This window comes from Falco biarmicus, chromosome 1, assembly GCF_023638135.1.
Source record: "Falco biarmicus isolate bFalBia1 chromosome 1, bFalBia1.pri, whole genome shotgun sequence".
In the NCBI taxonomy this organism is placed as follows: domain Eukaryota; kingdom Metazoa; phylum Chordata; class Aves; order Falconiformes; family Falconidae; genus Falco; species Falco biarmicus.
Window position 1 is genome coordinate 1,269,664 of NC_079288.1, and position 27,694 is coordinate 1,297,357.

The 27,694-nt window shown below is 62.3% G+C and overlaps 2 protein-coding genes across 7 annotated transcripts; both read right to left on the reverse strand.

Moving 5' to 3' along the window:
• Nucleotides 1-4,370: 4,370 nt before the first annotated feature.
• CEP131 (centrosomal protein 131) lies at nt 4,371-21,483 on the reverse strand. 6 transcript variants are annotated; one of them, XM_056362606.1, is made up of 26 exons: nt 20,414-21,483; nt 19,283-19,368; nt 17,839-17,953; nt 17,322-17,431; nt 16,669-16,782; nt 16,408-16,557; nt 15,897-16,014; nt 14,984-15,100; nt 13,779-13,944; nt 13,530-13,603; nt 13,217-13,399; nt 12,673-12,867; nt 12,406-12,540; nt 11,700-11,825; nt 11,483-11,599; nt 10,040-10,069; nt 8,777-8,879; nt 8,241-8,442; nt 7,845-7,952; nt 7,549-7,666; nt 7,273-7,347; nt 7,044-7,186; nt 6,540-6,717; nt 6,219-6,415; nt 4,782-4,842; nt 4,371-4,675 (listed from the first exon to the last, which is right to left on the reverse strand). In XM_056362606.1, the coding sequence occupies exons 1-26, from the start codon at nt 20,588-20,590 to the stop codon at nt 4,601-4,603; spliced, it is 3,273 nt and encodes a 1,090-aa protein (XP_056218581.1). In that variant the 5' UTR covers nt 20,591-21,483; the 3' UTR covers nt 4,371-4,600. The 6 variants fall into 6 exon arrangements, with proteins under 6 accessions (XP_056218581.1, XP_056218572.1, XP_056218563.1 ...); XM_056362597.1 differs by having other exon boundaries at nt 12,673-12,864; nt 13,530-13,630; XM_056362588.1 differs by having other exon boundaries at nt 13,530-13,630.
• A 791-nt stretch (nt 21,484-22,274) lies between these two features.
• On the reverse strand, nt 22,275-27,473 carry TEPSIN (TEPSIN adaptor related protein complex 4 accessory protein). The gene is made up of 13 exons (XM_056337609.1): nt 27,358-27,473; nt 26,951-27,023; nt 26,744-26,835; nt 26,525-26,618; nt 26,236-26,303; nt 26,002-26,080; nt 25,514-25,585; nt 24,746-24,952; nt 24,466-24,640; nt 24,046-24,159; nt 23,758-23,836; nt 23,464-23,598; nt 22,275-23,156 (listed from the first exon to the last, which is right to left on the reverse strand). Exons 1-13 carry the CDS (start codon nt 27,397-27,399, stop codon nt 22,737-22,739), a joined length of 1,650 nt encoding a protein of 549 aa, XP_056193584.1. The 5' UTR covers nt 27,400-27,473; the 3' UTR covers nt 22,275-22,736.
• Between the last annotated feature and the right edge of the window lie 221 nt (nt 27,474-27,694).

A 27,694-nucleotide genomic window follows, 5' to 3' on the forward strand; every position in this document is an offset into this window, starting at 1 on the left:
GGGGGCGGGAGGGGGCGGCAGGTGGCGGAGCCGCAGCCCCGGGCCCGCACCGGGACCCGCCGCCCCCCCGGGACGCGCCACCGCCGCCCCCGCGCGGCCCGGCCGGGGCTGGCGGAGCCCAACGGGACCCCGCGGGGAGCGGGCCGGGGCCCCCGGAGCAGGGCCGGGACCCCCGCGGAGAGCGGGTCAGGACCCCCTGGAGCACAAGCGGGCCGGCCTCCCCGGCCCCACAAAGCTGTTCCGGTGCTGACCCACCCCGGGCACCACCGGCCTTCCAGGACCGGGGATAGGACCAGGGTCAGGATGGGCGGCTCTGCCCCCCAACCCCCAGCGCAGTCCCACACCGCGGCTGGGGACCCCCTGCACCTCCCCTCTGCCCCCACAGCCCCGCACACCAGTGCGGCCCCATTCCCGCAGCCCCAGCCAGGGTGGGGGCAGCAGAGCCCCTCCGGCAGCACCTCACCACACCAGCCAGGTCTGTCCCCCTGGGGCTGGGGGCTGCCCCACAGCAGGGCCACCAGCTCGGCCTTGCGGGCTCGACACCACAGCCCCAGCACGTGGCACTGCACCCTCCGGCTGTTAGATGCTCTAAAATCCCAGCAGCCCCCACCCCTGGGCAGGGAACGGGCACCCCCCTGGGCAGCTCCCACCCCAGCAAAGCTGGTCACTGAGCCCACCCAGCCCCGGGGAGCAGCTGGGATCCAGGCTGGATTTTCCTTCGGGAGCACAGTGGGATAGCCCTGCCCCATCCCCATCCAGGAGCTGCTGCCGTGCACCATCAGCCCACCCCGTGCCAGTCTCAGCTCTTCGCATGGGGCTCGCGCTTCACCACAGTCAGTTTTAATATTTAAAGCCAAATTTTGCGTACCCGATTAATTTTTCACAAGACTTCAAGCTTGCAAAGAACACCATGCTGCACATGTCACATCGCCACAAATAGATACAGGGCTGGAAAAATTACAGACTGCTGGGAGAATAAACACGCTGCGCTCTGCCGGAGCCAGCCCACTTCTCCCCAGGCTCCACGTGTGGCTGCTCCAGCCGCAGTGACCCACATGTCCCTGGGGTCCCTCTGCAAGGGGCTGCAAGGAACTGCTGACCCCTCCATCGCTCACGTTGCTTTCGGTGCCGCCCGACTGGGGTGCAGCCTGCCAGCATCCCACTGCCACCAGCAGCCACCCCCCAGGTCCCCAGTCCCTCCAGGCTGTGCAAAGGGCCACATCCCTGCTCCTGGCAGCCTGGGCACCCCCGGGCTCCCCACACACCTTCCCGGGTCTCAAAGCAGCCAAGCAAGTGCAGCACAGTTCCAGCATAGCCTCGGCACGGTGTCCAGCACCCTGGGAGGGGACTTGGGCTATCTTGGGGCTGTGGTGGCATAGGCACCCGCCGGAGCAGCGGCAGTCCCACCGGGAGCAGGTGGCCATGTGGTTTGCACAGCCGGCCTCGCTCCTCGCGCAGCTGAGCTGGCACCGGCTGAGTCACGGCGAGCCTAGACGCACCAGGGGCGGATGGCTGCGCAGAGCCCTTGCCAGCACCCACCTGCCCATGCTGGGCTCCCACCCACCCCAGCTGCCCTCAGCACCTGGAGCACATGGAGCCAGTCCCGAGGCGGGGTGGGAGGAGGACAAGCTCGAGACCTCCCCACCACCGGGCAGGGGCAGCGGTGGCTTCGGCCAGCGGGAGGGAATGACACCACCCAACTGCCACGTTTGGTGGCAGCAGGGCAGCCCCACGCACAGGCAGCCCCAGTGCCCAGCATCCCTTCCCTCCCAGCATGCAGGAGCCCAGCACAGCCTGTGTCTGGAGCGGGGTGAGATGGAAATGAGGATGTGATGGGGAAGACAACAAGGACAAGGGTGAGCTGGGGCTGGGAGATGAGGATGGGGTCAGGGATGGGATGGTACGCCTCATCCAGTGTGGCCTGCCCAGCTGGGCCACACTGCCCTGCCCCCCATGGGGAGACCTGGGACCCCCAGCTCAGCTGGGACCCTCTGCATGGCAGCCCCACATCCATTTGACACAGCCAGGAGCAGGGTTAAGCCATGTCAGGCTCCCTCAAACCCACCGCCACCCCCCGCACTGCCCAGCACCCCTGGACCCGCTCTGTGCCCCCAGCTGCCCACCACCCTCCTCTCACCCCGGTTCCTTCCACAGTTTTCTGACGTGGCTGTGAAAGAGAAGATCCCAAATAAGATTTGAGGCCAAACGCCCAGCGAGGACCCCCTGGGCACCACCTGGGGCGCAGCCTGGCACTGCGGTGGGGGCAGCCCTGCCATAGGCGGAGGCCCTAACCCAGAAAGACGCACAAGGTGGCACCGGCCCAGCGGCATCCCCTCCTCGGCCGGGCAGAGCCGCTGCTGTGCCTCAGCAGGTGAGCAGGGTGCCAGTCCCAATTAGCAGGGGAGATTACCCCGCCTGGATCCTGCCAACTTGCTTCGGCTTCCTGGCTGATTTGTCTGGGGCTGCGGATAATCCCCTCCAGGGCAGACACCAGATTGAGTCATGATCTCTGTGTGGCGGCTGCCAAAAGCACCACACACCCCTGCCCAGCCCAGTGGTGGGGTTTGCCAGCAGCTGAGGGATCCATTCATCCCACCTAATCCCGGGGAGGGAGACAAGGGCTCCTTAATTGGGGATCTTTGGCAGAGCCTGCGACAATCTCACTGCCACTTGCCAACCACCCACCACGCCACTGGCCGGCAGAGACAGGGCTTGTGCCGTGTGGCCAACGGCCATGCCAGGGGACCCCCGGGGTGCGGGGAGGTGGGTGCTCAGCGCTGGCACAGCAGCAGGGTGCAGGCAGCCATCTGGTGAAAATCTGCATCCCCGGTTATGCAATGCCGTGATTTATTCATGCCTGAACTGGGCACTGGCCTAGAAATGAGGGCGATGCCGGGGAGGGGCAGGGCTGGGAAGGTGCTGGAGGGCTGAGCCCCAGGGCAGGGCTGAGCCCCGGGGGGGGGCAGTGGGAGTAGCGGGGTGGGGGGGGGCGCTGCGGGGGGGACCCAGGGGACCGTGCATGGGTGCCCACCCCACAGCCAGTGGTGCCAGATGGGGCACAGGGCATTGCCATCCCAGCCAGGGCCAGGAGCTGCTGGCGAAGGCTCCGGGTGGCCCAAGCGGAGGCTGCAAAGTGGCGGAGGACGGAAGCGGCGCTCAGGAAACGGCCGTTAGAAAAAGCAGCAACATTGAAAACAAGCCCCGTGCCCAGCCTGCCCTGGCAAAACGGGGCCGAGCACTCCCCCATCCTCGCTGCTCGCTGGCCGGCTGAGGGGCACTCAGCGAGAGGGCAGCACAGGCTGGCACAGCCGGACAAGCAGGGAGGGGAAAGGAGCCGAGCAGGACCCAGCTCTGCTCTGCCCCAGCCAGCAGCACCCTGGGGCTGGAGCGGCCACTCGCACCCCAAAACACCCATGCCAAGCGCCGAAGCACGGGCAGGGCACGGGGCAGTCGGGGGCTGCTGGCAGCTGTGGCTGCCTTGGGACTGCATTGCCCCTGGAAGGGGCAGCCAGGAGCCCACGCCAGGACAAATGCCCCAGGAAGCAGGCGAGCACCTCTGCAGCTTCCTGGGGTAACAAAGGGTCCCCATGCAGCTCTGCGTGGCGGCAGCGTCTCCCCAGGTACTTCTCCCCGGGAGGAAGGGGGCGCTGGGGCGGAGGGAAGCCCACCGCCCTCCCACCACTGCCCAGCTGCACGCAGGGCCAGCAGGGCGGATGGGAAACACCCCGGCATCCCGATGGGCAAACATCTGCGGCCCCCCCCCCCCCCAGGCCCAGCCTCCCTGGGGGAACGGGCAGCAGAGGAGTGGTCCACGCTCCCCGCCGAGAGGAAACAGATGCCGCCGGTCCGGCCCAGGCATTTCCCGTCACTGTCACGGGATGCTGAGAGATTTGCAGGTAGCTGGGGCTGGGGGATCACATCCTGCCCTGGCCGTGCCTCCCCACACCATGCTGGATGTTTTTAGAAGGGGAAGTGAGGGGCAGAGGGGGGAGCTGGGCACTGTCACAGCAAGCGCCCACGTGCCTGGGTGACAGCTCCCCCCTCTACTTATCCCTCCCTGACCGGCAGGGACAGAGGGTCCTCAGCCTGGCCCTGCAGCCTCAAGATCTCCAGCTGCCTGTGAGAGAAGGCTCCTGTCCCCCAGCTCAGCCCTGACCCACAGGTCCCACACATCCCACCTCGGGGAAGGTCTCGGGATGCAGGAATATGGGGTAGGAAGGGCTCATGCTGTGAGGGAGAGTGGCTTGTGCCCTGGCACCGACACGCACAGGGAGGGACAAATGCACCAGCAAAGAAAAAGGAGTCATGGATGGTGGTGGGACGAAGGTGCTCCCTTCCTGACAGGGACAGGGACTGAACAGAAGCAGCTGTAGAAACCAATGCAGATTTACTGCTAAAAGACAACCACCGAACAGCTGAAGGCTGCCGACTGCCCCGGCGGGGCTCACGGTGGCGGCACTGGGACCAGGCTGCGAAAAACAAGGGTGGAAGGAGGGAAGGAAGAGCCCAGCCCCAGCCCCACACACAGGAGTGTCTGCTCCCCCGGCCCGCGGGTCCCACGGGTGCCCCGGAGCACCCCCAGCCCTGCACGGCAGGGTGGTCATTTGGTGGCCAGCAGCTGCTTTCGCTGTTGCTCCAGGAGCGCTTCCAGGCGGTTGGCTCTCTGCACGGCTGCCTGTAACACAGCACACGGGGGGGGGGGGGGAACGCTCGCTGTGCCCCCGCGCAGAGCCGCAGGCCAAGGGGCGGGGAGAGCCAGGGCCGGCTGCCCCCTCACTCACCTCGTACTGCTTCCGAAGGCTGCTCACGCTCTCCTCCTTCCTCACGACCGCCGTCTTCACCCTGAGCAGACAGGCACAGAGAGGCTAAGAACCCCAGCCCCAAGCACTGGGCTGGCCTCGCTGCCTCAGGGGGGCAATGTCAGCCCCTCTCCCCGCAGCCTGCACGCTGCAGCAGGCGAGAGAGCAGCAGCCCTGGCCTCAGGATACCATTACACACTAGAAGTGCCTTTATTCCCTTAGTGAGCATTACGAAGTTTGGATCAAGTCATCTATACGAAGAAGGGGGCATTAGCTTCATAAGACTTAGTTAACAGGACCACAGGGAGGGGATTTTAAGTTTATTCCCATTTCCCAAGCCCACGGTTGCTGCCTCGTGGCTGGACTCTTCCCCACAGCTTTCAGAGCATCAGACTTTCTGCACTTCAACCTTTGCCAGGCTGCATGTAAAGGATGGAAGTGGAAAGGGGATCCTTGTTATCTTATACTCGGGGTATGACCCTGGCGCTCAGACTGAGTGGGAATCACTCAGCAGAATCTGGGAAAGCCAGCGAGCTCTGTGTGCTCACACAACAGTGGTGAGCAGCTCTGTACAGACACCAACCAGAGGGACCACACCGGAGCTGCCCCCACGAAGCAGAAAAAGCTCCCCCAGGAGACAATGCGCTTCCCCCTTCCAATTCTCCTTTCACTTGCAAAATGCCTCCCCTGAGAGCAGACTCGAGGGAGGGGGGAAGCCTTAAGTAGCTGCCTGATGCTGAGCCCAGCTCCCAGCACCACGCTGAACGCTGGGCGCTGTGGCACAGCCCCACAGTGCCAGAGACCTGCTTGAAAGCACAGCCCCTTGCCCCCTGCAGCCGACAGCCTGGGGCCCTGGTGGTTTTGTGGATGTCTCAGCTGCCCTCAAGCTTCACAGCTGCAGCAGCTGGCCGAGCCCTGACCCAGCAGAGGGCTGCTTCCTCCCCTGCACTCGGGGAGGGGAGGAATCAGCTGCCTGGCCCCTCTGGAGCAGCAAATCTGCAGAGCAAGATGCGTGGCTGCCGTCACAGGTATCATGCCCTACCCACGGCAGAGCCCTCCAGGAGCTGACAGCGAGACAGAGCGAGCTGCACACCACGGGCCTCTTCTGGCAGGAGCCCTCACACTGCTCCAGCTGCCCACCCCAGCACTCATGTCCTCCAGGCATGCAAGAGAGCAGCCCTGGGGACAGGATGACACAGAGCAGGCCAGAAGTCACAAGGGCCAGAGGATTCACAGTGGCTGAGCAGCCACCCAGCTCAGGTAAGACTCTGCTGCCCGTTTTGCCCTGACAGGACTGGAAGCCCTGCCTGACGATGAAACACTGTGGACATACTTCCGCCACGCACCCCAGGCCAGCTCTGCCCCCGCGGCGCGAGTGATGAGCCCAGCCCAGGGCAGTGAAGCCCAGGCAGCCCTCACCTCCTGTGAATGTCCTCCAGCTCCTTGTCCTTCTCCCGCACTACCCTGTCCAGCTCCAGGCGCTGCCGGGCTCTCATCTCCGCCATCTCTGCCTTCAGCCGCTTGTTCTCCTCCTCTGTCCCCACCAGCCGGTCCACAAATTCCTGCCGGATCACTTCTGCTAGGCTGCTCCGCTCCTGGGCCAGCTGGTCCCTCACCTGCAGCAGGGCAGAGAGGTGACATCGAGGCACTGACAGGCACAGGGCAATGTAGGGGAATGGAGCCAGGCAGGGTGCAGAGCAAGGAGAGGAGCCAGAGCTCCAGGCTCTGCTCCCCACCCACCTTCTGGATCTCCTCCACCTCCTGCTCCTTGTGCTTCAGCAGGCCCTGCAGACGGATGCTCTCCCCTTCCAGCTCTGCCAGCCGCCCCTTCAGCTCACTGCAGCGTTCCTGCAGCTTCCGCTCAGACCTCTCCAGCTCCTGGAGCTCTACCTCGTACTTGTCTCGGATCCTCTTAATCCTAACGGGAGGGAAGGACGGGCAGCCTGGCTCAGCCCAGCAATGCAGGGACCGTCCCCAGCCACCTTCACACTGCAGGAGGGACAACAACACAGCAGCAAGGGGGGGATCTGCCCCACGTGAGATGCAGGGCTCTTTCCTCAAGTGAGAGGGAAACTTTGCCCCTGTGAGCTGCTCCTTTATGCACTGATGCTGCTCACACCCACAAGCTGCAGCATCCAGACTCGCTGGAGATACACGCAAGGCTCAGGGGACAGGGGAAGGGGTCCACCTCCCCCCCCCCAAGGAGCTGGGACTCACAGGGTCCCTCCTCCCTCTACCCCCAACCTGTTCTCAGCTGCCCTCTCGCACTCCTCCTTGGCTGAGGACATGTCAGCCTCCAGGCGCTGGATCACCAGCTCGATCTCTTTGTCTCTCTCCTTCCTCACCTCCTCCCGCAGCTCCCGTTCCCGGGAGAGCAGCCAGGCTTCCTGGGGAGAGAGAGGGCAAACATTGCCTCAATCCCTCTGGGAGCCCAAAGGTGGCACCTTTGGAGAAGGGCAGCCCTTGCTGTTACCTCCTTCTTTATGTAGTTGGCCTCCCAGGCCTGCTTCTCGATCTCCAGCTGGTCCTTCAGCACCTTCACTTCTGCCTGCGAAGAGACAAGAACACAACTGCTCAGCTCCAGCAGCCGTGGTACCCCACACCGCTGGGAGCAGCCTCCTGGCACCGTCCCGGTGTGGGTACAGGGCTCAGTGGTGCCAGCACACACCACCACAGGCACACACTGGGGACTGGACCGAGAGCCCAAGAACAGCAATCCAGGGCCCAGAGGTGAGAGGAAAAACTAGACCTGATGCCGCCTCTCCTGCTCCTCCTTCTCCTTGGCGTACTCCTCCTTCAGTGCCCTGGTGATGGCCTTGCTGCTTGCCTCCAGCTGCTGCCGCAGCTCCTCCGCCTCTGCTCTCTGCCTGCCCGCATACACATCCCAACTCCCAACATCCACACCAGCCCACCCTCGCCACCCCCACCGAGCAACAGCTCTCTTCCCACCGGAGCCTGGCCTGGGGACACCGTCCCCAGCATCCCAAGCTCAGGGCTGCCCCCAGCCCTTGGCTGCCGCACAGGCCCTGCTGCCAGCCCTCTCACCTGGCTGCTTGCTGACTGAGCCGCTCCTTCTCCTCGGCCACCTCCGCATAGAGCCGGTGCCGCTGCTGCTGCAGCGCCTGCTCCTCCTGCTCCAGCTGCTGCTCACACCTGCGGGGCAGAGCAGCCTCAAGGAAGTGCCTGGCTTCAGGCGTTCATCCGCCTCTTCACCCTGCCCCATCCCATCCCGTCCATGGCCACCCAGGGGCTGGTCTGATGCTGGAGGATGCCCTGGGTTCACTGGCATCTCCCACTTCAGGCTGGTGGAGAGAAGGGGGCTGCTCCCCATGGATATCAATTGCTGCAAATATCGGGAACCCTCCGGCACGCAGTTGCTGAACACCAAGCCCTGTGCTGTAAGCCCCCAACCATGTTGAGCTCTCCACTGCAATGACATACCGCTGCCGGGCCCGCTCCCTCTCCCGCTGGCTCTGCTCCTCCTTCTCCCGCTCCAGCAGGCCCCGCAGCTCCTCTGCCTGCTGGCTGTAGCGCTGGGCAGCCCGCTCATCCGACTGCAACAGCTCGGCCTCGTGCAGCATCTTCAGCTTTCTGATGTCCTGCCTGTGCTTGGCGATGAGCTTCTGGATCTCTGGCTCCAGCCCTGGGGCAGCAGGAAGGACACTTACTGCTCAGCCTCGGGGCTGTCTGGACCCCAGCACCAGCGCCCTTAGCCTTGGCCAGCTACTAAAGGAGGCTGTGCACACCTCAACTCAGCGAAGAGGGGCTGATAAGAAACAGGGGGTGAGCACACACAGGTTTTCTTGCCCTCTAGTATCTGTCTCTGCCCAACACAGGGAGGAGAGACTGCCCACACTGAGGAGCTCTTTCCTGAGCTGCCAACAGCTTCTGCAGATGCAGCCCCTCTCCTGGACCAGCACAGACGTGACCCCTGCACCAGCCTGACCCCAGCCACCACTGCAGGCACGTGCCCATACCTTTCACGGTGATTTCTTTGATCTTTTTGGTTTTCTCATCAATCCACTTCTCCCGCCTGATTTTCTCAGCTGCACTCATCAATTCCTTCAGTTTCTTAATCTCCTGTTTGGAAACAAATGGGAAAACTTCAGAGGAAAGCCAGGGGAGAAAAGCCCTGTTAGCCTGGGAGCCCCACTGTTAGAAGGAAGTTGCAGACAAGAGTGGATGCCCCAAGCTGCGCACAGATGACTTGCACAGCCCCAGCCAGGCAGGTTTTCCCAGTCTGGAGAAGCAGCCATATGCTTTCCCAGTGTCTTCTCCCCTCTCTCATGGGATGGGGCTGCTGCTGCCCCACAGACCTTCAGCATGGGACAAAGGAGCAAAATCCTTGGAAAAGCACTCACTGGCTGAGAAACAAGAGCCCCTACAAAAAGGGGAGGGGAATCTGGGGCTGCTGATGGTCCTTGCATGCAGGGTAGCCCGGCTGTCAGATGTGGGGTCGTCTGTGAAGGAGATCTTCTCCAGCCTTCCCTCTCCCTGGCATGGAAGGCCCCAAGGACAGCCGGCCAGTCACGCCTCCCAACACCACAGTACCATCGCAGACCAAACTCCTGCAGCACCCCAAGACTTCAAAGACTCAAAGGCTGCACAGCCCAGGCACAGCCACTGCTCTCGCTTCCTTCTCTGCCTGCATTTACCTCCTTGGCCCTCCTTTCCAGCAAAAAAGATGGAGAAACACCCAGGCCCTGCTGCCCATGGTGCTTTTCCCCAGCACTCCCGTGGGCAAAAGCTGGTTGAAACAGTTGACCATGTGCTTCTGTGCTTCAGTTTCTGGTGAGAAAGACACCAGCCGATGGAGGGCCCAGCCTGGCCAGAAACGGCTCTGTTTCAGCATGGGCAGGTGACATCTGTGTGCAGGACATGGGACATGTCAGAGCTCTGGAGGACAAGTGTGAGGCCAGACATCCACGAGCTCATTACCCTGCTACTGTGTGGAGTGGAGTGGGAAAGAGCAGGGGGCCACCTGCACAACCCAGGACTCACTCTTAGGGAAAAAAAGGGCAGGAAGATCGGCACGGGAAGACAGGGACAGCCTGAAGGCAGCAGCTTAGCATGTGGCCCGTGGCATCAGGGTGAAGGGGCTCCTTCATGGAGCTGACCTTGCTGCTGAGCGGGGAGTTCCCAGCCCAGTGCTGCTGCCTGCAGGCGCCTGTGGAGCCGGAGCAGGTCAGGGTGTGAAAGCAGAAAGGCAAGGCATGAAAAAAAGCAAAGACCACATTTACCTCGCAAAAGGGGCCCAAAGTGCGCCAGACCTGAGGAGAAATAAAGGAGGGGATGGAGAGAGAAGGGGAATCACAGAGTCACAGGGGAGAGGGGAGATGGGGAGTGGAGAGAGGGAAAACCAAACAGCCGTGTGTACATGACAGCCACGGGCAGGGCAGGCAGGGGTCCCACCGGAGCGAGGGGAGGCACAGCCAAAACGGGCAGTTACACAGATGCAACAAGGGCCCAGCAGCACCACCGGCAACTGCAGCTCCAGGACTGGGGCAGCGCCAGCCATGCCACATGGTCAGGAGCCTGCTCCGGTGGCTGGGGCACCCCCACAGAAACAAACACCCCCCATCGTGCAGAGGGAGTACAGAGCCCTAACAGCAGAGCCGGGAATGGGGATAATGAAGGAGCCATAGAGCAGAGATGGGCTCCTGGGCCATTCCCACCACTGCTGCCCTGCTGCAAGCAGGGAGCAAGAGGTAACGAGGCACCTCCTCTACCCTGCGCAGGCTGCAGCAGCAACACCAGCCCCGTCCCTGCACAGGAGGGGACCCCTCCAGGCACCAAGCGCAGCAGTGCTGCACTGGCTTCTTCCTCTTGGCTGGGCTCAGAGCTCCGGCTTAAACAGCAAGGCGAAGCGAGCCAAATGAGCCTTCACTTTGTTTGCATGAGGGCATCTCTCTGAACAGGTTCAGACCGTGCAAACGGCTGCCCCACTCCACAGCCCTGGGCGTGAGCTGCTCAAGGCCAAGGGTGAGCAGGGACCAGGGCAGCAGAGCCAGGCTGAGCTGTGAGCTGGCAGCGCTGCCCCCCTGCTCTCTGTGCCATCCCAGGGAAGCTACCAGGAGCTCCCACCAGCAGGCAGCACGGAAACACCCTCTGTGTGCTTGGGTGCAGGGCAGGGCAACAGCCCAGCAAAACCCACAAAGATCTGTTGCTGTTGCTTATACACTCCATGTTCCTTTATAATCTTATTCCCATTTAGCTCTGAGAGCAGCCCTGCTCCTGCAAAGGGGGCTGGAACTCACCCAGCTCAGGGGAATATGGCCATGGGTCCAAACCCCTCTGTGGCACTGGGTCTGTGCCAGTACCTGCTTTCACCTCTGCCATAGCAAGGTCCCCCGGTCACTCCACAGCCGTGGGAAGCCCTGTCCACAGCAAGAGGTGTGGAAAGGGCCCTTCTGAGCCGAGCCCCTGGGAGCTAGCGCTGCCTCTTGGTCAGTCCCACGCACCTGGCTTTGGGCAGCAGAGGACAGCAGCCCCCTGGGGAACCAGGGCACAGCTCCACGGGTGACACAGACTTTCTGTGCACAGAGAAGGGCTCCCCAGAACAGCCGGGCCCCACCGAGGTGAGACCGTACTGCTCTGGGCAGAGGCCCCATTCAAGCAAAACCAACCAACTCTGGCCATGGCACATCTTCCCCTGGCCCCCTCCACCTTCCCTATTCCCTCACCAGCTCATGCTGCTCCTGCATCTGGGTGACCTTTTTGCCGTACTTCTGGTCCACTTGTTTCAGCTCAGCTACCACAGCCTCGCACTTCTCACTCAGCACCTTCTTATCATCAATGAGCTGGGCAGGGTGAAGAAAAGGCATCGGGCATCCAGGCAGGGTAGAGCCACCTCAGCTTCTGGCTTCAGAAGCATCAGTCTGAGTTGGAATGAGAGTTTACCTGGTCGATGAAGGCCAGATGCCTCTGGATAGCTGCCTCATACTGTTCCCTCTGCAGCCTGAGCTGGTGGCCAAGCTCCTTCTCGGTCTGTTTGACGTGTCGGTCAGTCAGTTCCCTCTGCTGAGCCTATCGGATGCAGGGAAGTAATAGCCACAAGACATTAGAGGGAGAAGTTACACCAGCCCCAGCACATACAAGAGAACTACTGAACCTGGAAGGCACTGTTGGGCCAGAACAAGGAAGGAGGAACAGAGCTAAATCAAAGTCCCTGGTACTTACACCTCCTGCCCTGCTGTCAGCAGGAATACCCAAACCCCCGTGGGGCAGAGGAAAAGAGTTCAGCCCAGGTCCTGACCAAGGGTTTCTGGCCTAGTCAGGTACCTGCCAGGGAGGGGAGTTTGAGGATGCCCTCCAGATCAGGGTGGGCAGCAAGTAGAAATCTAAGGGAAGCCCACACCAGACTGGGAAGGACTTTGCAGCTCCTTCCCATGCCAACAGCGACTGGGACTGTGGCATGCCCAGCTGCCTCTGGCCCCCCAGCTCCTTGGCACTAGCTCCAGGAGCACTGCAGTACTTTGCTGGGGACACAGACGGGAGCCCTGTTCAGAGCACTGATCCTGTGCTTCGAAGCCACTGCCCCAAGAAACATCTGCTGAAGGCTTCTGGCCTTCACTCCCCCGCAAGCAAGCACATCTGGCTCCCGCACCAGGGCGGTCTGAAGCAGCCCGATGGCTTGCTGCTTCTCCTTCACTTCCAGCTTCAGCCTCACGATGGAGCTCGTGACCTCCGTGGCAACAGCCGACGCCTGCTCCCAGTGAGCCAGCTCCTCTTCCAGGAGACCCTGCCACGGTGAAAAAAATAAAGAAAAGGTGGTAGGGACCACAGGGAACCAGGACAAGGAGAAAGGAGACCCTTCCCAGCAGGGTCTTGCACCACCTCTCCAATACAGATGGGCTCTTGCTTCAGCGCTCACCTCCCGCTGTGTGGCTGAGGCGGCCGACCTGGGTCTCTCCTGTTCCGACTTCTCCATCTCATCCAGGAAACTGATGATGCTTTGGAGCTTGGCCTCTGAGAGCAGGGCCCCATCCTCAGGGACCCCCGGGGAGTGGTTCAGCTTCCCAAACTTCTCCAAGTTATCAGTAGTCAGGGAATTGGAGCTGGGCTCCTGCTGGGCAGACAGAGCTGTGAATGAGCACCTAGGGAAAGCTTGGGAGAAACGGTGCTGGCTCTTCTCCATCACTGGAATCCAGTCCTCCCACTACAACCCAGCCTTATCCTCTGCTAACCCCACTCCCACCACCGCCCTTGCATGGTTTTGCTCCTCCTTGCAGAGGCCTGAACACCTCCAGCACCTTTGAACCCCTCCAAGCACCTTCTCTGGCCGTGAAGCAGCTGTGTTTCTCACCCGCCAGCACCCAGCAAGCGCTGGGAGAAGGCAGCCCCCAGAGGAGCCTACTCTCAGCAGGCAGCTGTTGCTGTCTGAGGCTGGATGCAACCAGCCTCGGCCCTCTGCCTACCCCATCTATCCAGGCATATCTGTCCTTCTGGAGGAGCTTTGGTGGGGGCAGTAGCTCTGGTTCTTCCTCCAACAGCCTGAGTGTGTCCAGCAGCTCATTGAGAGTGACCTTGGACTGAGCCCTGCTGACAGCCATCACCACCGACTCCAGATCCTCACCACCCATTTCTCTGGAGCTCACATCCTAGGGCAGACAATGACACACCGTGCAGTAAAAGAGTTTGCCAGATCTCCCCAGAAGTCAATGAAGGCTCCAAATCTGCCCTGGCAGAAGAGCGGGTGCCAGGAGCCCCATGAGGCGAAGCCAGACGCACCTGCAGCTTGTCCTCTACGCCAGGGTCCCGCAAGGGCACAGAGCCAAGGTCTGCGAGGTCGCTTTCTTCTGGTTCTGCAGGCACGGAATGGAAGTTGGCCTCTGCAGGAACCAGACGGTTCTCAGGCACTTGCAACAACCCGCCCCTTCGAAGCAGCTCCCCAGAGCGAGAACCGCTCCTCTGTCCTCCTCCTTCCCCCTCATGTCACACACTGCTCCAAAAGCATCAGAAATCTGTAAAGGGGCTCACCAGCATTATTGGCTTTGGTGACACTGCTGGCTGGACTGATGCTTCTTGCAGAAGCAGGTTTGGCAGGCTTCTTCTTTGCTACCCTTCTGCTCCCCTTCACCAGCACAAGCTCTTCTGCCAAGCGCTTTGTGTCTGAAGCCTTTTGGGCCCTTTTCTGGTGCAGTTCCTGCAGGGACGGACAAGCCATCGGTGTTCAGCCCAGCACAGGGTGTGCTTTGACACAGCTGCACTGCCTGAAGTGCTAGCAAGGGCCTGGGAGACAGCAACAATTCACACGCTTGCTGCTGAAGGGTTAATAATGACAACTCCAGAGAAAGGGAACACACAGGACCAACAGCTCTACTCTTTGCCGCTCTGAGCGGAGGGGAGGTGGTGGCCAGGGTCTTGGCAGCTTCATATGTTAGCAAGGACTGTTCACATGCCCCTGTGCAGTGTCCTTCGCTGCTCTGTGAAGGGCCTCCGAATCCCAGGGGCCAAGCACCACACAGTGCAGTGATGCCACAGTGCCCAGAAGGCTGCCTGAGCCATGTTTTGGGAAGTGACTTAAAGCACAAGCACATGTTTGCGAGGCTGTTGCAGCATTTTGCCATCCTCCAGCTGCTCACTGCCGTGTCTCCCCCAACGCTCCTGATGAAACATTTAGGGCAAAGAGAAACTGGGGTTTTAAAAAAACAAATAAATCTTCAGCTGTACTGCAAGCCAGCACGCAATTTCCCACAGTCTGCGCCAGACCCGACCTGTGCCCCAGGAGCACCAGCCCCTTCCCTGCTGCAAACAGGGTTGCAAGAACAGGGTGAAGATGGTGAGGTGCTTCCTGGCAACAGGCACAGAGTGGCACTCAGCCCACCCTGGAGGGACCCTACTCCTGAGGAGGGTCCCTTTCCCAGGACATTCTTGTCCTCGGCCACTCCAAGGAGCTGCTGTTAGTCTTCTTGTACCCACATGGCCACCCTTTTCCTGATTGAGAGCAGCACTGTCTTCGCAAGCTCCGAATGAGCTGCCAAGGCTTGGCAGGAGCACAATGGGAAACCACTCTGTGGCACCTCCATCATCTCCATAGGGAGCGCTCCATTTCCAAGGCTGGCTCTAATTCTGCTTCGTGCAAAGCCCCTAGAGATGCAGAGGAGAGGCCCTCTTCCTGCCTCATGAGAAGATGCCAACAAACTGGTCTCATGCAGGCCACAACGCCCTTGCCTTGTCCCTACCTGGATGGCAGCACGGCGGGCCAGACGCGCCTTCTCCTCTCGGATCTTCCAGCGTTCCTCATCCTTCCTCTCCTGCAGATCCAGGATATTCCCTTCCTCCATCTGCTGCTGTCTTTCCTTCCAGAGAGGAGGGTCAAAAACGTTACTGAGAGCTCTCCAGCACCCACCACCCACAGCAGAGAAGTGGGAAAGGGCACACGGCACCTGAGGTCACCCCACATCCAGGCTTGCCATCCCCCCAGTCCTCCCCTGCATGCAGGTAAAGGGCCCTCAGAAAACCTCCACTTTACAGCAGCTTATTTTCTTTAGATACTAAATGCAATTATTAGTCATCTGGGTCTGAAACCACCAAGGAGACAAGGCTTAAAAATAGACTCTCACATGCAAGAGCTACAGTACTCTTTGTTATTGGGATAAATAATTAAACACAAAGAAACACAAATAGCTGCAGATGAATCGTCACCCTCAAATGAGCCAACTTTTTATTGATTTGCTACGATGAGCCCAGACAGGGTATCCCTCCTCTGGCCACCAGCGTGTCCGAGACAGTAAGAATTCAGCAAGATTTGTGCCGCTACTGCCAAGCGCCTGCCTGCTCCCAGCTGAAGGGAGCTGGAAGATGGGCGCCGTGCAGGGCTGAGCCCAGAGGCTCCCGGCCTGAACTCCCCCTGGAAGCAAACCCGGGGTTTCCCCCTGCACAGCCAACACATCTCTGTGGGGGCAGGACCCTCCCCAGCTCTCTGGACCGCAAGGGGCTGGCTAGATGCAGACCCAAAGCCCCCTTGTCTCTGACAGTTCAGGTCTCGGTTGGAGGGTCTGGCGACTAAAGGAACTCAAATCCTCCCCACCAGCGAGGCAAGCGGAACGTGGGTGTCAGAAGGGTCTGTGCTACAAGGCAGCAGATAGAACTGACCTCCCTTTTGGCAGCCAGCAAGCGCCCCAGAGCTGCTGCTGCCGCCCTGTGCCGTTGTGAATGGCGTCGGTACCAGCGCTGGATGGTCACAGCGGCCAGGTTCACCTGCTGGATGAACCTGTGGGGAGAGGGAGGGTCAGCAGAGCCCTGGGTTCTTCCTCAGCCACCGGCCTGGCAGCACCAACCCATTCTGCTGCAGCAGAGCGCGGGCTGTTTGCCCATGGCACCGGGACTACTGTCCCCTCGCACCCCGACTCAACAAGGCCCTTTCCCAGACAGACTTTGGGGGCAGGAGAAACTGGCAGCTTTGATGAGGACAACTCAAAGCACAGAGCCAAGTCACAGGCAGGGTAGACCAGCCGCTGCGGGTGTGCTAAGAGGGGCCCTTCCCAAATCTGAAGCCCCACAGGACAAGAACAAACCGGTACCCGCTTCCCTGGAGCTCGCCCTTCTGCACGGCACCATCCTCCTGCCCCTTCCCGCCAGCCATCATGCACTGGCTCTGCCTCACCTCTCTGCCTCCTCCTCGGTCACCTCCTTCCTCTGGGGCAGGCTGCTGTTGTTGTTGTGGGTCATGATGTTGTTGCTGGAGAAATTCTTCTGAGACTTCGCAAAGCTGCTGCTTTCACCATCCTCATTTGAGGTCGCTTTGACAACATTGCTAAGGCAGAAGATGAAGCTACTTGGTACCATCCTGCCCCGTCCTGTGGCACATCTGGCACACGAACACGGGGTCAGCATAGCCTCCGAGACAGGACCTCGCCACACTTACTTGAGGGAGCTGGGTGCCTGGTTGGAGCTTTTGGGTGCAGGGCCCTTCTCCGTGGTGGAGTAGTTGTTGTGCACCATGGTGGTGACACAGTTGCCCATCGCACCCTTGTTGCTCCTTTTGGGGAGAGAAGACGAGGCATTAGGACTTGCTGGATCCAAAGGGGACAGCACTCACCGACAACAGACACTCCCTGCATTGTAACCCTCAACCCAACTGTGACCACCTGGAGCATCTCCCAAGGCAAGGAGCAGGTGAGGCCTCACAAGCGACTCACCTGCTCTCTAGAGCTCGCTCCTCGGTAGCTGTTACCTGACACACAGGCAGCCACAGCCCGAGCAGACCCAACAGCCCAGCGTCCGGGCTGTTCTACACGCAGCCTTGGCTTAAAGCCTCTCCTGGCCCTGAAGGGTCCACGTTTTACTCATTCCCTTTCCTAGAGCGAGAGCAGCCTCTCCCATGCATCCATCAAGCTCCTGCACAGCTTCCAAACATGCCCCGGCCACCCAGCCCAGCGCACCATCCTCAGCCAGCCCCACGCTCGCTGTGCCCTGGCAGGGGCAGTGCCCCAGCACCCCCTCCTCTGTCCAGCTGTTTTCTCAGTGTAGTTCCTCTCCAAGGCCAGACTGCCTCTGGTTCAGCGCCGTCTCTCCTACCTGTTGTTGGCAGTGAAGTTGGCTGCCAGGAGCACGGTGGCTTCTTTCCTCCTCATGCCTGCTGGTGGCTCACCGCTGCAGAAGCCCGGGAACGCTCGCGGCTGATCGTCCTGCCACGGAGTCACCAGGAGTAAGTGCAGGCAAGCACCAAACCCACATTCTCGGACATCACCCTCCTCCTTCACCAGCCAGCTTCTGCCCCTCCCAGAAACCTCTGTTCCACAGCACGGCAGCCTCGAGGCTTTGCCCGCGCCCCCGCCAGAAGTGCGGAGGGGATGGGCCGAAAGCCCTGGGCCATAACATGGCCAACGCAGGCTAGAGGACAAGCCGAGCACATTGGCCATTCGAACTGTGCCAGCTCTGACCACAGGCTGAGGAAGGGCCAGCCTGGCCGTCAAGGATGTACCACCCCATCCCCAGGCCCAGGGAAACGCTCCCACTCCTCCACCAAACCCGGCCAACTTCTCAGGCAAGCAGAGCTGGCAGCCCACCCACCCCAGGAAGCCGCTGTCCTCACCAAGATGTTCCATGTGGTTTTCTTTTCTGGGGAGGTTTTGCTCAGACTCGCCAATTTCTTTCTTCCCCCCGAACCACTCTCAAAGAAGCTCAGGAAGTCTCCCGTCTGGTCTGAGCTTCAGCCCAAACCCAGGGAAGGCAGAGAGGAGGAGAGAACACATGTTCTGGAGTTAGCATTGCATGCAGGCACACAGCAACAGGACAGTGATAGCAGGGTTCTCATCCTGCACAGGCTGCTTCAGCGAGAAGCACGCTGTCCTCGTTGCAGCTGGGATAGAGTTAATTTTCTTCCTAGTAGCTGGTGCAGTGCCGTGTTCTGGATTTAGTATGAGAATAACTTTGGTAACACGCCGGTGTTTTAGTTGTTGCTAAGTAATGCTTACCCCAAGTCAAGGACTTCTCAGTTTCCCATGCTCTGCCAGTGAGGAGGGGCACAAGAAGCTGGGGGGGAGCAGAGCCAGGACAGCCGACCCGCACCAGCCACAGGGATATCCCACACCATAGGGCTCAGTATATAAACTGGGGGAATTGGCTGGGGGCTGCTGATCGCTGCTCAGGGACTGGCTGGGCATTGCTCAGCAGGGGGTGAGTAACTGTTGTGCATCACTTGGGGTTTTTTCCCTTTGGGTTTTATTCCTCTCTCTCCTCTTGATTACAATTATTATTGTTATTATTTCAATTATTAAACTGTTCTTATCTCAACCCATGGGTTTTACCTTTTCCTGATACTCCTCCCCATCCCACTGTGGGCAGCCTGGGGGAGCGAGTGAGCGGCTGCATGGTACTTAGTTGCTGGCTGGGGTTAAACCATGACACACTCTGATCGCAGCAGGGCACTAACACCACACACAGCATAGAGCTGAGGCACACCTAGCACCTGCCACCGTGGCATGGGGGAGGAAAGGGATGGAGGATCATTACACAGCCATGAAATCTATGAATGATATCTTTTTACACAGAGCTTTAGATTTCAGCATGATGTGTGGCAATAGAATATATTAAAGGGATGGGCACAGGGCAGCAAGAGAACAGAAGATCACGATTCAGACAGCCCTAGGAGGACACTGGAGACAGAAGGAGAACTTTTGTCTCCTAACACAACCCAGCTACAGTCCAGAGGGTCCATGAAGAGATGTGGTAATGGAACAGTTTTGTCCCTTGGAATTAGATTTTCTTTTGTGACAGAGGCTTCCCAGCCACAGAAATACACTCTATTTCCCCAAATCCTAATCAAGTGATCTCCCCTCAAAAAAAACAACAAACCCTAACAAAACCCCAGACCTTGGCTTTTCAAGGCCAGATTATAACCCCCGATGCATATGACGGAGCTCAATGTACATTTCTGAAAGGCTCTGGCTCCCTCACAAGACAAGGCAGGTCAGAGGGATGTGCGGGTTTTCACATGCATCCATGGGACAGACACATGCTGGTGGCTGGAGCTGTACCTGCACGTGCTGTTCACCCGCTGGTTAACCTGCGTGGTGCTGTTGGACCTCCGGAGGTTGTTCATTGCCCGGGATCCCGCATCCCCCTGTGGAGGAGAGCGCTGAATTCAGCAGCCATGTTAAGGACAAGCACAGGCAGGCGGAACTGGGATGCCCAGCCTAGGCAGGCTCCCCCGTAAGTCAGGCATCCTAAAATAGCACTGCTGGTGGTGCTACCCCTCCACCCCCTGCCAGAATGTTTCTGATACCCCCGCGGCTGTGAGCCTCTCCTTGAGGCAGAGTGCAATGACACCTTGTTCCCTCTTGGGCTCCCACGCTGCTGCTGCTGAGCCAGCAGGAACGTGTCTGTGTGAGCTCCCCAGCCGAGGAGGGCCCTGCTCATTACTTGCCCTGGGAGCAAGCGCAAAGGAAGGCTGCCAAGGTAGCAGGGATTACTCAGCAAAGATCACAGAGACTCTCTGCTACTGGTTCTTAACGGGGCCCAGTAAGTGCCCGGGGCTCATTCACTCTGCTGAAAAAACACTCACAGAAACCCACACCCAGCAAGAAGCCAAGTCCCCAGCTCTGCTGACCCTGGCAGCAACACAAGGTGCTCAGCAAGAAGCAGGCTGGGCCTGAAAGTGCCACAGCATCCAGCAGAAGGTACCAGGAACTCGGGAGTTTCCAGAAGGAAATCAGCGCAGGGAGGTGAAGCACAACAAAGGGAACAGAGCGAAGCCTGATGCTTCCCTACTGGCTCTTCAGCAAACATTAAAGCTTTGAGAAGAGACCTAACAAGCAGCTGATTGTTGAGGACAATCGGATTTGGAGAGAGCATGCGGCACTGCAGCACCCAGAGCTGCAGCTCCAACCAGCACCTGGACCAGCCCACACCTCCCCTCCCAAAGGTTCTGCAGTTGCTCTCTATAAACACACAGCCATGCTACATGCTCCTGGGGGGAGCCAGGGCCCTCCCCAGTGCCACATCCCACCCCAGGCTGGGCTTCAAAGCTCAGCCTCCAGGATCAGCGCAGCCTGCGTTAGACAGCCAGCAGAGCAGGTGTGCACTGAGGCATCCCATAGCCTGTGCACACGCGCCTCCCTGCCCCAAGCAGCAGGAGGGATGAAGGACCTCTCCTGCCCAGGACTCACCAGAGTGTTCCTCTTTGGTTTGCCATCAGTGGTGACCGAGACAGAGCGCACCATGTGCTTGGCAGGAGAGGCACTGCTGGGACGCCGCAAGACCGGCACGGGGAGGCCAGTCAAGCTTAGATCCACGCTCCCAGAACCAGCACCCTGGAAGGAGGAGCTGCTGCGGGTGCTCTTCATGCTTGAGCAGAAAGAAGGGGCTCTGGAAGCACAGTGCAGATGGAGAAGTGAAGGCACAGAGAGCGCATCCAGCCTCGTGCGGCAAGGAATCCACACCCTCTGCTCCCCTACAAACACATGCACACAGAGCCGTAAACTGTTTTCAAACAGGACAAAACACCTTCTTCTGTATTTCCACGTGCCAAATACCCTGAACACAAGGCCTAGAGAGGCTCCAGATGAACTCCTCACTGCCCCACACCAGCAGCTGTCTCCTCACTGCTTTGAACTAATGCCCCCACCATCCCAGATCTTGCTACCCCATTTATGGGCTGGGATGCTTGCTTCAAGGCCAGCAGATGAGTTAAGACAAAGAAAAGCCCCACTCCCCACACCAGGCTCCTTCACTCCACACACTGTGGCTGCAGAGGATCACACAAACTCAGAATGGCCCCTTCTGCTAAGGCTGGATGTTCGGCTCACCCAGCGCCCTGCATCGGGCAGGGATACTGAAGAAGCAACTGGGCAGCTCCCAAGGGACCCTCTCCTCACCAAGCACTCCTAATGTCTGCCAAGAAGCGTCTGTGCCCTCTCTGCGGGCACAGGGAGAGCTGAGCCCCCTTCCCAGCTTGGGAGGCAACACGCTCCCCACATTACCCTTTTGTATTCCCCCCTGCCACAGCACTGAGCCAGGTGCTGTCACTGGTCCCAAGCAAATGCCACTGCAACATCACTTTATTGCTTTACATGCTGCTACCCGAACCACCCCTAAACCTGTCTTCCCTGGCAGGGCTGGCTTCACGCCCCACTTGGGCCTCCAGCAGAGACCTTGGCAATGCCTCGGGCACCAAGAGCCCAGGTAAACAAAAGGCTCTCGATGGAAACCGCCAGAGTCACATGGGGAAAAGATGGCTCAGGCCCAGGACAGCATGGCCCAAGCCCCCAGCCCCCTCAGGACCCAGCCCCAGGACAGCCAGGCCCTCGAGGACAGCCAGGCCCAAGCCCCCAGCCCCCTCAGGACCCAGCCTCAAGCTCCCCAGGCTCATGCCCCCAGCACCAAGACACCCAGGCCCAGGACCCCAGCCCCCTCAGGACTGCCAGGCCCAAGCCCCAGACCCCTCAGGACCCAACCCCAAGCCCAGACCCCCAAGGCCCAGACCCCAGGCCCCAAGCCTAGGCTCAGGGCACCCGGGCCCGGGCCCAAGCCCAAGCCCCCCGCAGTACAAGCCACACGGGTGAGGCGCTCCAAGCAGCAAGAAGGGCCCAGAGGAGGATGACGGGGACGCGCAGCCCCCCGGGGCCTGCCGAGGGGCCTCACCCGAGGCTCCGGCCCCCACCCCGCCCCCCCGCAGAGCCCCCAGCCCCGGTTCCCCCATCAGGCCGCCCCGCGCCCGCAGCCTACCACCGCCTCGCGCCCGGCCCCGCCCCGCCGGCGGGGCGGGAGGAGACAGAAACCAATGGGAGGAGAGGGGCGGGACAAGGAGGAGAGCGCGGATAGGCTGAAGCGTCGAAGGGGATGGAGAGGGGGCAGGTAGGGGGGCGGAGCCTATGGAGGAGCGAATCCCTGGGAGGTGAGGGGCGGAGCCAGGAAGAAAGAGGGGCGGAGCCTCCGGGAGGAGCGGGACTTGCCCCCGGCGGCGTGGGCAGCGGGAGCTGTGGGGCGGGCTCCGCTGTGGGGGCTCAGCACCGGCGCAGGAAGCAGTCACACGTTCCCAGACTCGACTGTGGGGTTTATTGGTGGGTGCCGGCCCCACTGGGACGGCGTGTTCTCCCCCCAGCCCCACAGCCGCTGCGGGCTGGCGGCTGCGGGTCACGCAGGACCCCCCCCCGGTTCTGCCGGGGTCCCCAACCCGCCCCCAGCTCAACCCCGCCAAGCGGGGGGTGCCGCAGCCGCGCCCCTCCCCCGGGATACCGGGGGCCCCGGGCAGCACAGCCCGTGGGAGGGACGCTGTAACCCCCCCCCGCGCCCCCCGGGAGCCCCCTCCCCTCGCCTCTGGGGGGGCTGCTCTGATCGGTGCTGAAGGGGAGCTGGGGGGCGTGGGGCCCCTGTCCCTGCCGAGCCAGGGGTGGGGGCAGCTGCCCACCCGCAGGGAGCCCCGGGGGGGCCATGGCAGGACCGGCCCCGCGGGTGGGCGCAGCCCCGCAGCCCCCCGGGGCCCCCCAGCAGCTACATGTTGAGGAAGGCGAAGGCCGAGCGCTGCCCGCGGCTCCCGGCGCCCGCCCGTGCGTCCCGCGGCTGCGGCGGCACCGGCTCGGGGGGGCCCCGCTCTGCGCCCGGCCGTGCCACCAGCTCCATGCCCGCGAAGAGGGACGGGCTGTGGGGGGGCTCAGCAGCACCCGCCGTGCCAGGTCCCCCGCAGGTACAGCCCAGTCCCGCGGCCCCGCGTTGCGCGGGGGTCTCCGCTGCCGAGGGCGGCGAGGCCAGGCTCAGCGGGGTGAGGATGCCCTCGCCGCCCAGGGGGGCGATGCCCGCCAGCAGGTCACCGGTGCCCGGGGCTGAGACCAGGGCGAGGGCGCGGGGCTCCGCACCTGGGCACGCCGTCGGGGGGGTCTGGCCACTGCAGAGTGCCTCGAACTGCCGCAGGATCTGGGGGGAGAGCAGTGGGACAGGTGGGGGTGAGAGCCCCGCTCCCCATCTGGCGCTGGCACCTTTCCCAAGCAGAGAGACTGTCCCGGAGAGCATTCCCGGTGTCCCCGCCCAGGGCTCAGCCTTGGCCCCAGGGGAGGGAGCATCGCACCCCCCAAGCTTCGCCCTCCTGGGACAGACGGACCATTCCCACCCCTCTGGGACACACACAGAACTGTTCCCAGGAGCTGGGTGCCCCCCAGGACAGGGAAGCCCGGCAGGAGCCCCCCACCCCAGGGAGAGGGCACGGGGACGCCCCAGGAGTCACCTTTGTTGCCCGGTTGGCAACAGGACCGGGGCTGCCGTGGCTGAGCTGCTGCAGGTGCTGCCGTGTGCCGGCGAGGATCTGCTCCAGGGAGAGCAGGTCGGAGCACATGAGGGACGAGATGGCGCACATGGACCGCTGCGGGCAGAAGAGTGCGGCTGAGCTGGGCAGACACCCAAACACCACGGCTCGGCACCGCTTCTGCCCCCACCCCAGCACCCTGCACCCGCAGCAGCACAGACCCGGCGGGCAGCACCATGGGCACACGCTGGCAGTGCCAGGCAGCCCCGCACTCACCATGCGGACGGTGTCACTGGGGTCCTCCAGCGCACGGCCAAGCAACTCCAGCACCACCTCGCAGTTCAGCAGCCCGCACCTGGCCAAGGGACAGGGGTCACAGCCACGCCAGCCACACCAGAAGCCAGCCGGGAGCGGGCAGCCCCCCGGCCTGGCAGCATTTTAGCCCTGGAGGTCTGGGCCATGGCAGCCAGGGGCATGAGAAGGGCTCAGGCTGCTCCCCAGAGCCGCTGCAGTGCTCCCCACCCAGCCCCACGGTCCCAGGGGGCGTCTGTCTCGGGCACTCACTCCTTGACGAAGTGCTGTGCTTCCTCCCCGGTGAGGAAGACCCTGGCACCGCGGGTCAGCGCCGACACAAGGCTCACCTCCTGCACGCAGTCGCCCAGGCTGTCAGCGTCCACCCTGCTCAGGGAGATGCCTCAGTGGGGCCAGGGGCCAGCCCTGCTCCCTCCTGGGGTCCCAGTGCAGACCCCGCCACCCTCCAGTGGGCAGGAATCCCCCCCCCCCAAGCAGGAGCTCCCCTGCCCACGGCTCTGCCCACCCATGGGCAACAAGGCTGGGATACCAAATATCCCAGGGGGAACACAGCCAGCAGCACCAGAGAACCCCACGGTAACAGTGTGGGAAACATGGGCACCATTCCTGGAGACCAGGGAAGCACCTCAGGAGGTCCTGGGGGAAAGGAAGCCCCCATGGCCCCACTCTCACCTCTCAGCCACATGGGCCAGCTCCCGGCTGGCCCCGGACTGGCTGTCGCTGCCTGATTTGCTGCAGGAGTCCGAGGTGCGGCTCAGCTCGCCGTTCCCCTGCGAGGAGTCCTGGGAGCTGTGCCCACTGTCTGCCTCCTCCCAGCCGCCCCCGGCCAGCCCCGGCTGGTGGCTCACTGCAGGGACAGCAGCAGTGAGGCACTGACCCCCAGACCAGCCCCGGGACCCCACCAGCCCCCACGCAGCCAGCACTGCTCCAGGCCCGTGGGGGGGACACCTACCTCGGGTGCTGTTGGCTGCAGTGGCTGCTGGTGGCTTCACAGTCCCAGCCGGGCTCCTGGCCGGTGAGGGGGCTCTCACGGGCTGGTAGGCGTCCTCGTGGAGCTCCCTGTGGCAAGGCCGGGGCCCCTCCGGGGAGGGGAGGACGGCGTGGGCCACTGCTTCCGCTGCTCGCTGGATGGTGCTGATCAGGGCTTCCCCCTTCGAAGCTGGGGAAATGCCATGGGGTCAGGTGCCTTCCGGGGGTGCAGCCCCTGAGCACCCACCACCCTGTAGGGCATCACAAGGGAACAGCAGGGACCTGCCAGCAGAGCAGCCCTGGCAGCCAGATTCCAGGCACAGCCCAGACTTCTGGCTGGACAAAGAGGGTGAGAAACACCTGGGAGCTACCAGGACACACACAGGGCATAAGGTGATCTCCCAGGACCCTGCCACACCTCCCAGCAGGGGAAGACCCAGCAGAGCCCCCCACTGCCAGCCTTGCGGCTGCACCACCCCCTACCTCAGATGGCTTGGGCAAGGGAAGAGCTGCACAGAGCGAAGGGTGCAGCACAGCTCTGCTCTGAGCTGCCCAGAAACACCCGCAAAGAGAGAAACACCCGCCGAGAGGGCCGGCAACCAGGCTGGGTGGCTCTGAACGCTGGGAACTGGTCTAACCCTGGGCAGGACCCCCGGGGCTGCGGCATCATAGTGCACAGGCAGGGCAGTACGGAGCAGGGTCCCACATGCAGTGAGGGGCAACGCCAGGCGAGGGCACAGCCAGGACTTACTGGAGACGTTTTTCTCGCTGCTGAAGCCAAATCCTTGCAAGGAGCTGCAGGGGCTGGGGCTGGAGCCCATGCCTGGGGGAGGCAGAAGGCACGTTCAGAGGGAGCACAGGTGTTCGGGGTCACCCTCCACTACTGCTCCTCCTCCCCTACAAGCACAAGGGAGCGCCTGGGACGGTCGGGAGGAGCTGGGGTGCAGGGCAGCATCTCCCCACTCCCCCAGGCATGCTTTTCCCTTTGACACAGTACCCTGCAGCCTGGTCCGGCCAGAGCTGTGGGACATCCCCAGCAAGCAGTGCCAGGGCCCACAGTGGGGCAAAGGAAGCAGCCAGGCACCCATCATCAGGGCTTGCAGCACCCTGCCCTGACCCCCAACAGCCCCCTTGGCCAGCAGACCCTCTGTGCACCCACAGCTCCAGCCGAAGAGACCGTCTCGGCACTGCCAGCATGGCCCATCGGAGGTGACAGGGCTGTGAGGGGCCCACGCTTACCCACGGGAGGCAGGGAACGGGCAGGCAGTGCAGCAGGCTGGGGCAGTGGCGTGTCCGAAAAGAGAATGCTGGCCAAGTCCTGCCAGGAGAGTGAGGAATGTGGGCAGAGAGCTGAGGAGGGTGGGCACCGCAGCTGGGCCCTGAGGTGGGGGTCTGCGAGGCAGAGCTGCCCTGCTGCTCCAGGCAGGGCCCGGGCAGCCCACTGGGCACAGTGGGAGCCGGGCCTTCATTCACCTGTGCGGCTGCCCGGACCTTCTGGTTCAAGCTGTTGCCATGGAGGGGGTCTGGGGGCCCAGTGAACACTGCAAGGCACAAGGTCGGGAGGGCTGCGGGATGCTCGGCTCCCAGGCGTGAGGCAACATGGGGCAGGACCCCAGCCCTGGCCAGCTCTCAGCCTCTGGAGCAGCCCCCACGGGTGGGAGCCACCCTGGGTGCTCTGCCCCAGCCAGGCTGGGTGTCCCAGCACCAGGCAGGGCCACTCTCCCCTCTCCTGCCCCAGTGCCCCTGCTCCTCGCCCCGTTACCTGCTGCCTCCCGGATGAAGCAGGCATTCCGCTTCAGCTGCAGGACAAACTGGGGGGAGCCCTGGGCACATGTGTGCAGCAGGATCTTCAGCACCTGCGGATACGGGGTGAGAAGGTGAAGGCACGGCTGCCCTGCCAGCCCCCCTACTCTGGCCCATAGCCCCGACAGCGGGACCCCGGCCGGGGGGAGCCCTGTGGTGGCCGCCCCCACCAACCCACCTTCAGCTTGACGCGGCAGGAGCTGCTCTGCAGCCGGCGGAGCAGGTACTCCAGCAGGCACTGGCTGCTGCCGGGCGACTCGTGGGAGATCTCTGGGGCGGCCGTTAGGGATCCTGCACCCCCCCAGCTGGCACCGCAGCCCCCCCGGTTACCGGCACCTCCTCCCCCCGGCCCCGCGGGACCCCCGCCCGGCCCCCTGAAGGATACTGGCGATCTCCTCAAAGAGGTACCCGGGGCAGGGGACGTCGTCGTCTGCCGTGCCTCTCAGCAGCACCGGCAGCTGGGGGGAGGAGGGGCGGCGTGAGGGGAGCCCGATCCCCGGGGCAGCCCCGGGCACGGCCCGCCGGCGCGGCACGGGGCCACGGCAGCCCCCCCCCGCCCCCGGTGAGGCTGCGGCACCGCGCTGACGTCACAGCCCGCTCAGTAAATGGCGTCACGGCTGTGAGCTCAGGGCGGGAGGGTCGGGCAGGGGCTGAGGGGCGCCGGGCTCCGGCAGCGCGGCAGGTGGGAGAGTGGAAGGTGTGGACGTAACGCCACAGGTGGAGGAATGACGTCAGGCCCCCGGGAAGCCCGCTCGCCCGCCCGTCCCCCCCGGCTCTCTGTCCGGCCCGTACCCGGCTCAGAAAACTCAACCGGTCTCTCAACGGCGCCGCCATGACACTCCCGGCGCCGGCCCTGCCCGGCAGTGACCTCGTGGCTCCGCCCCCCGAAGGCGCTGTTCACCAATGAGAGTGAGAAACGCTGCAGCTCGACCAATCACCAGAGAGGGGGCGGAGCTCCAGGCGGAAGTGTCTCGCAATGTTGACGCCGGCGGCAAAAGGGCGGGAGACGGGAAGTAAACAACCGGCACCGCCGCCAATTAGACCTGCCCGCCACAAGCCACCAATCAGCAGGCGGGCGGGAGCTGTGTGCCGCGTGTGACCAACCCGTGCTTTGACCAGGCCGGCCCGA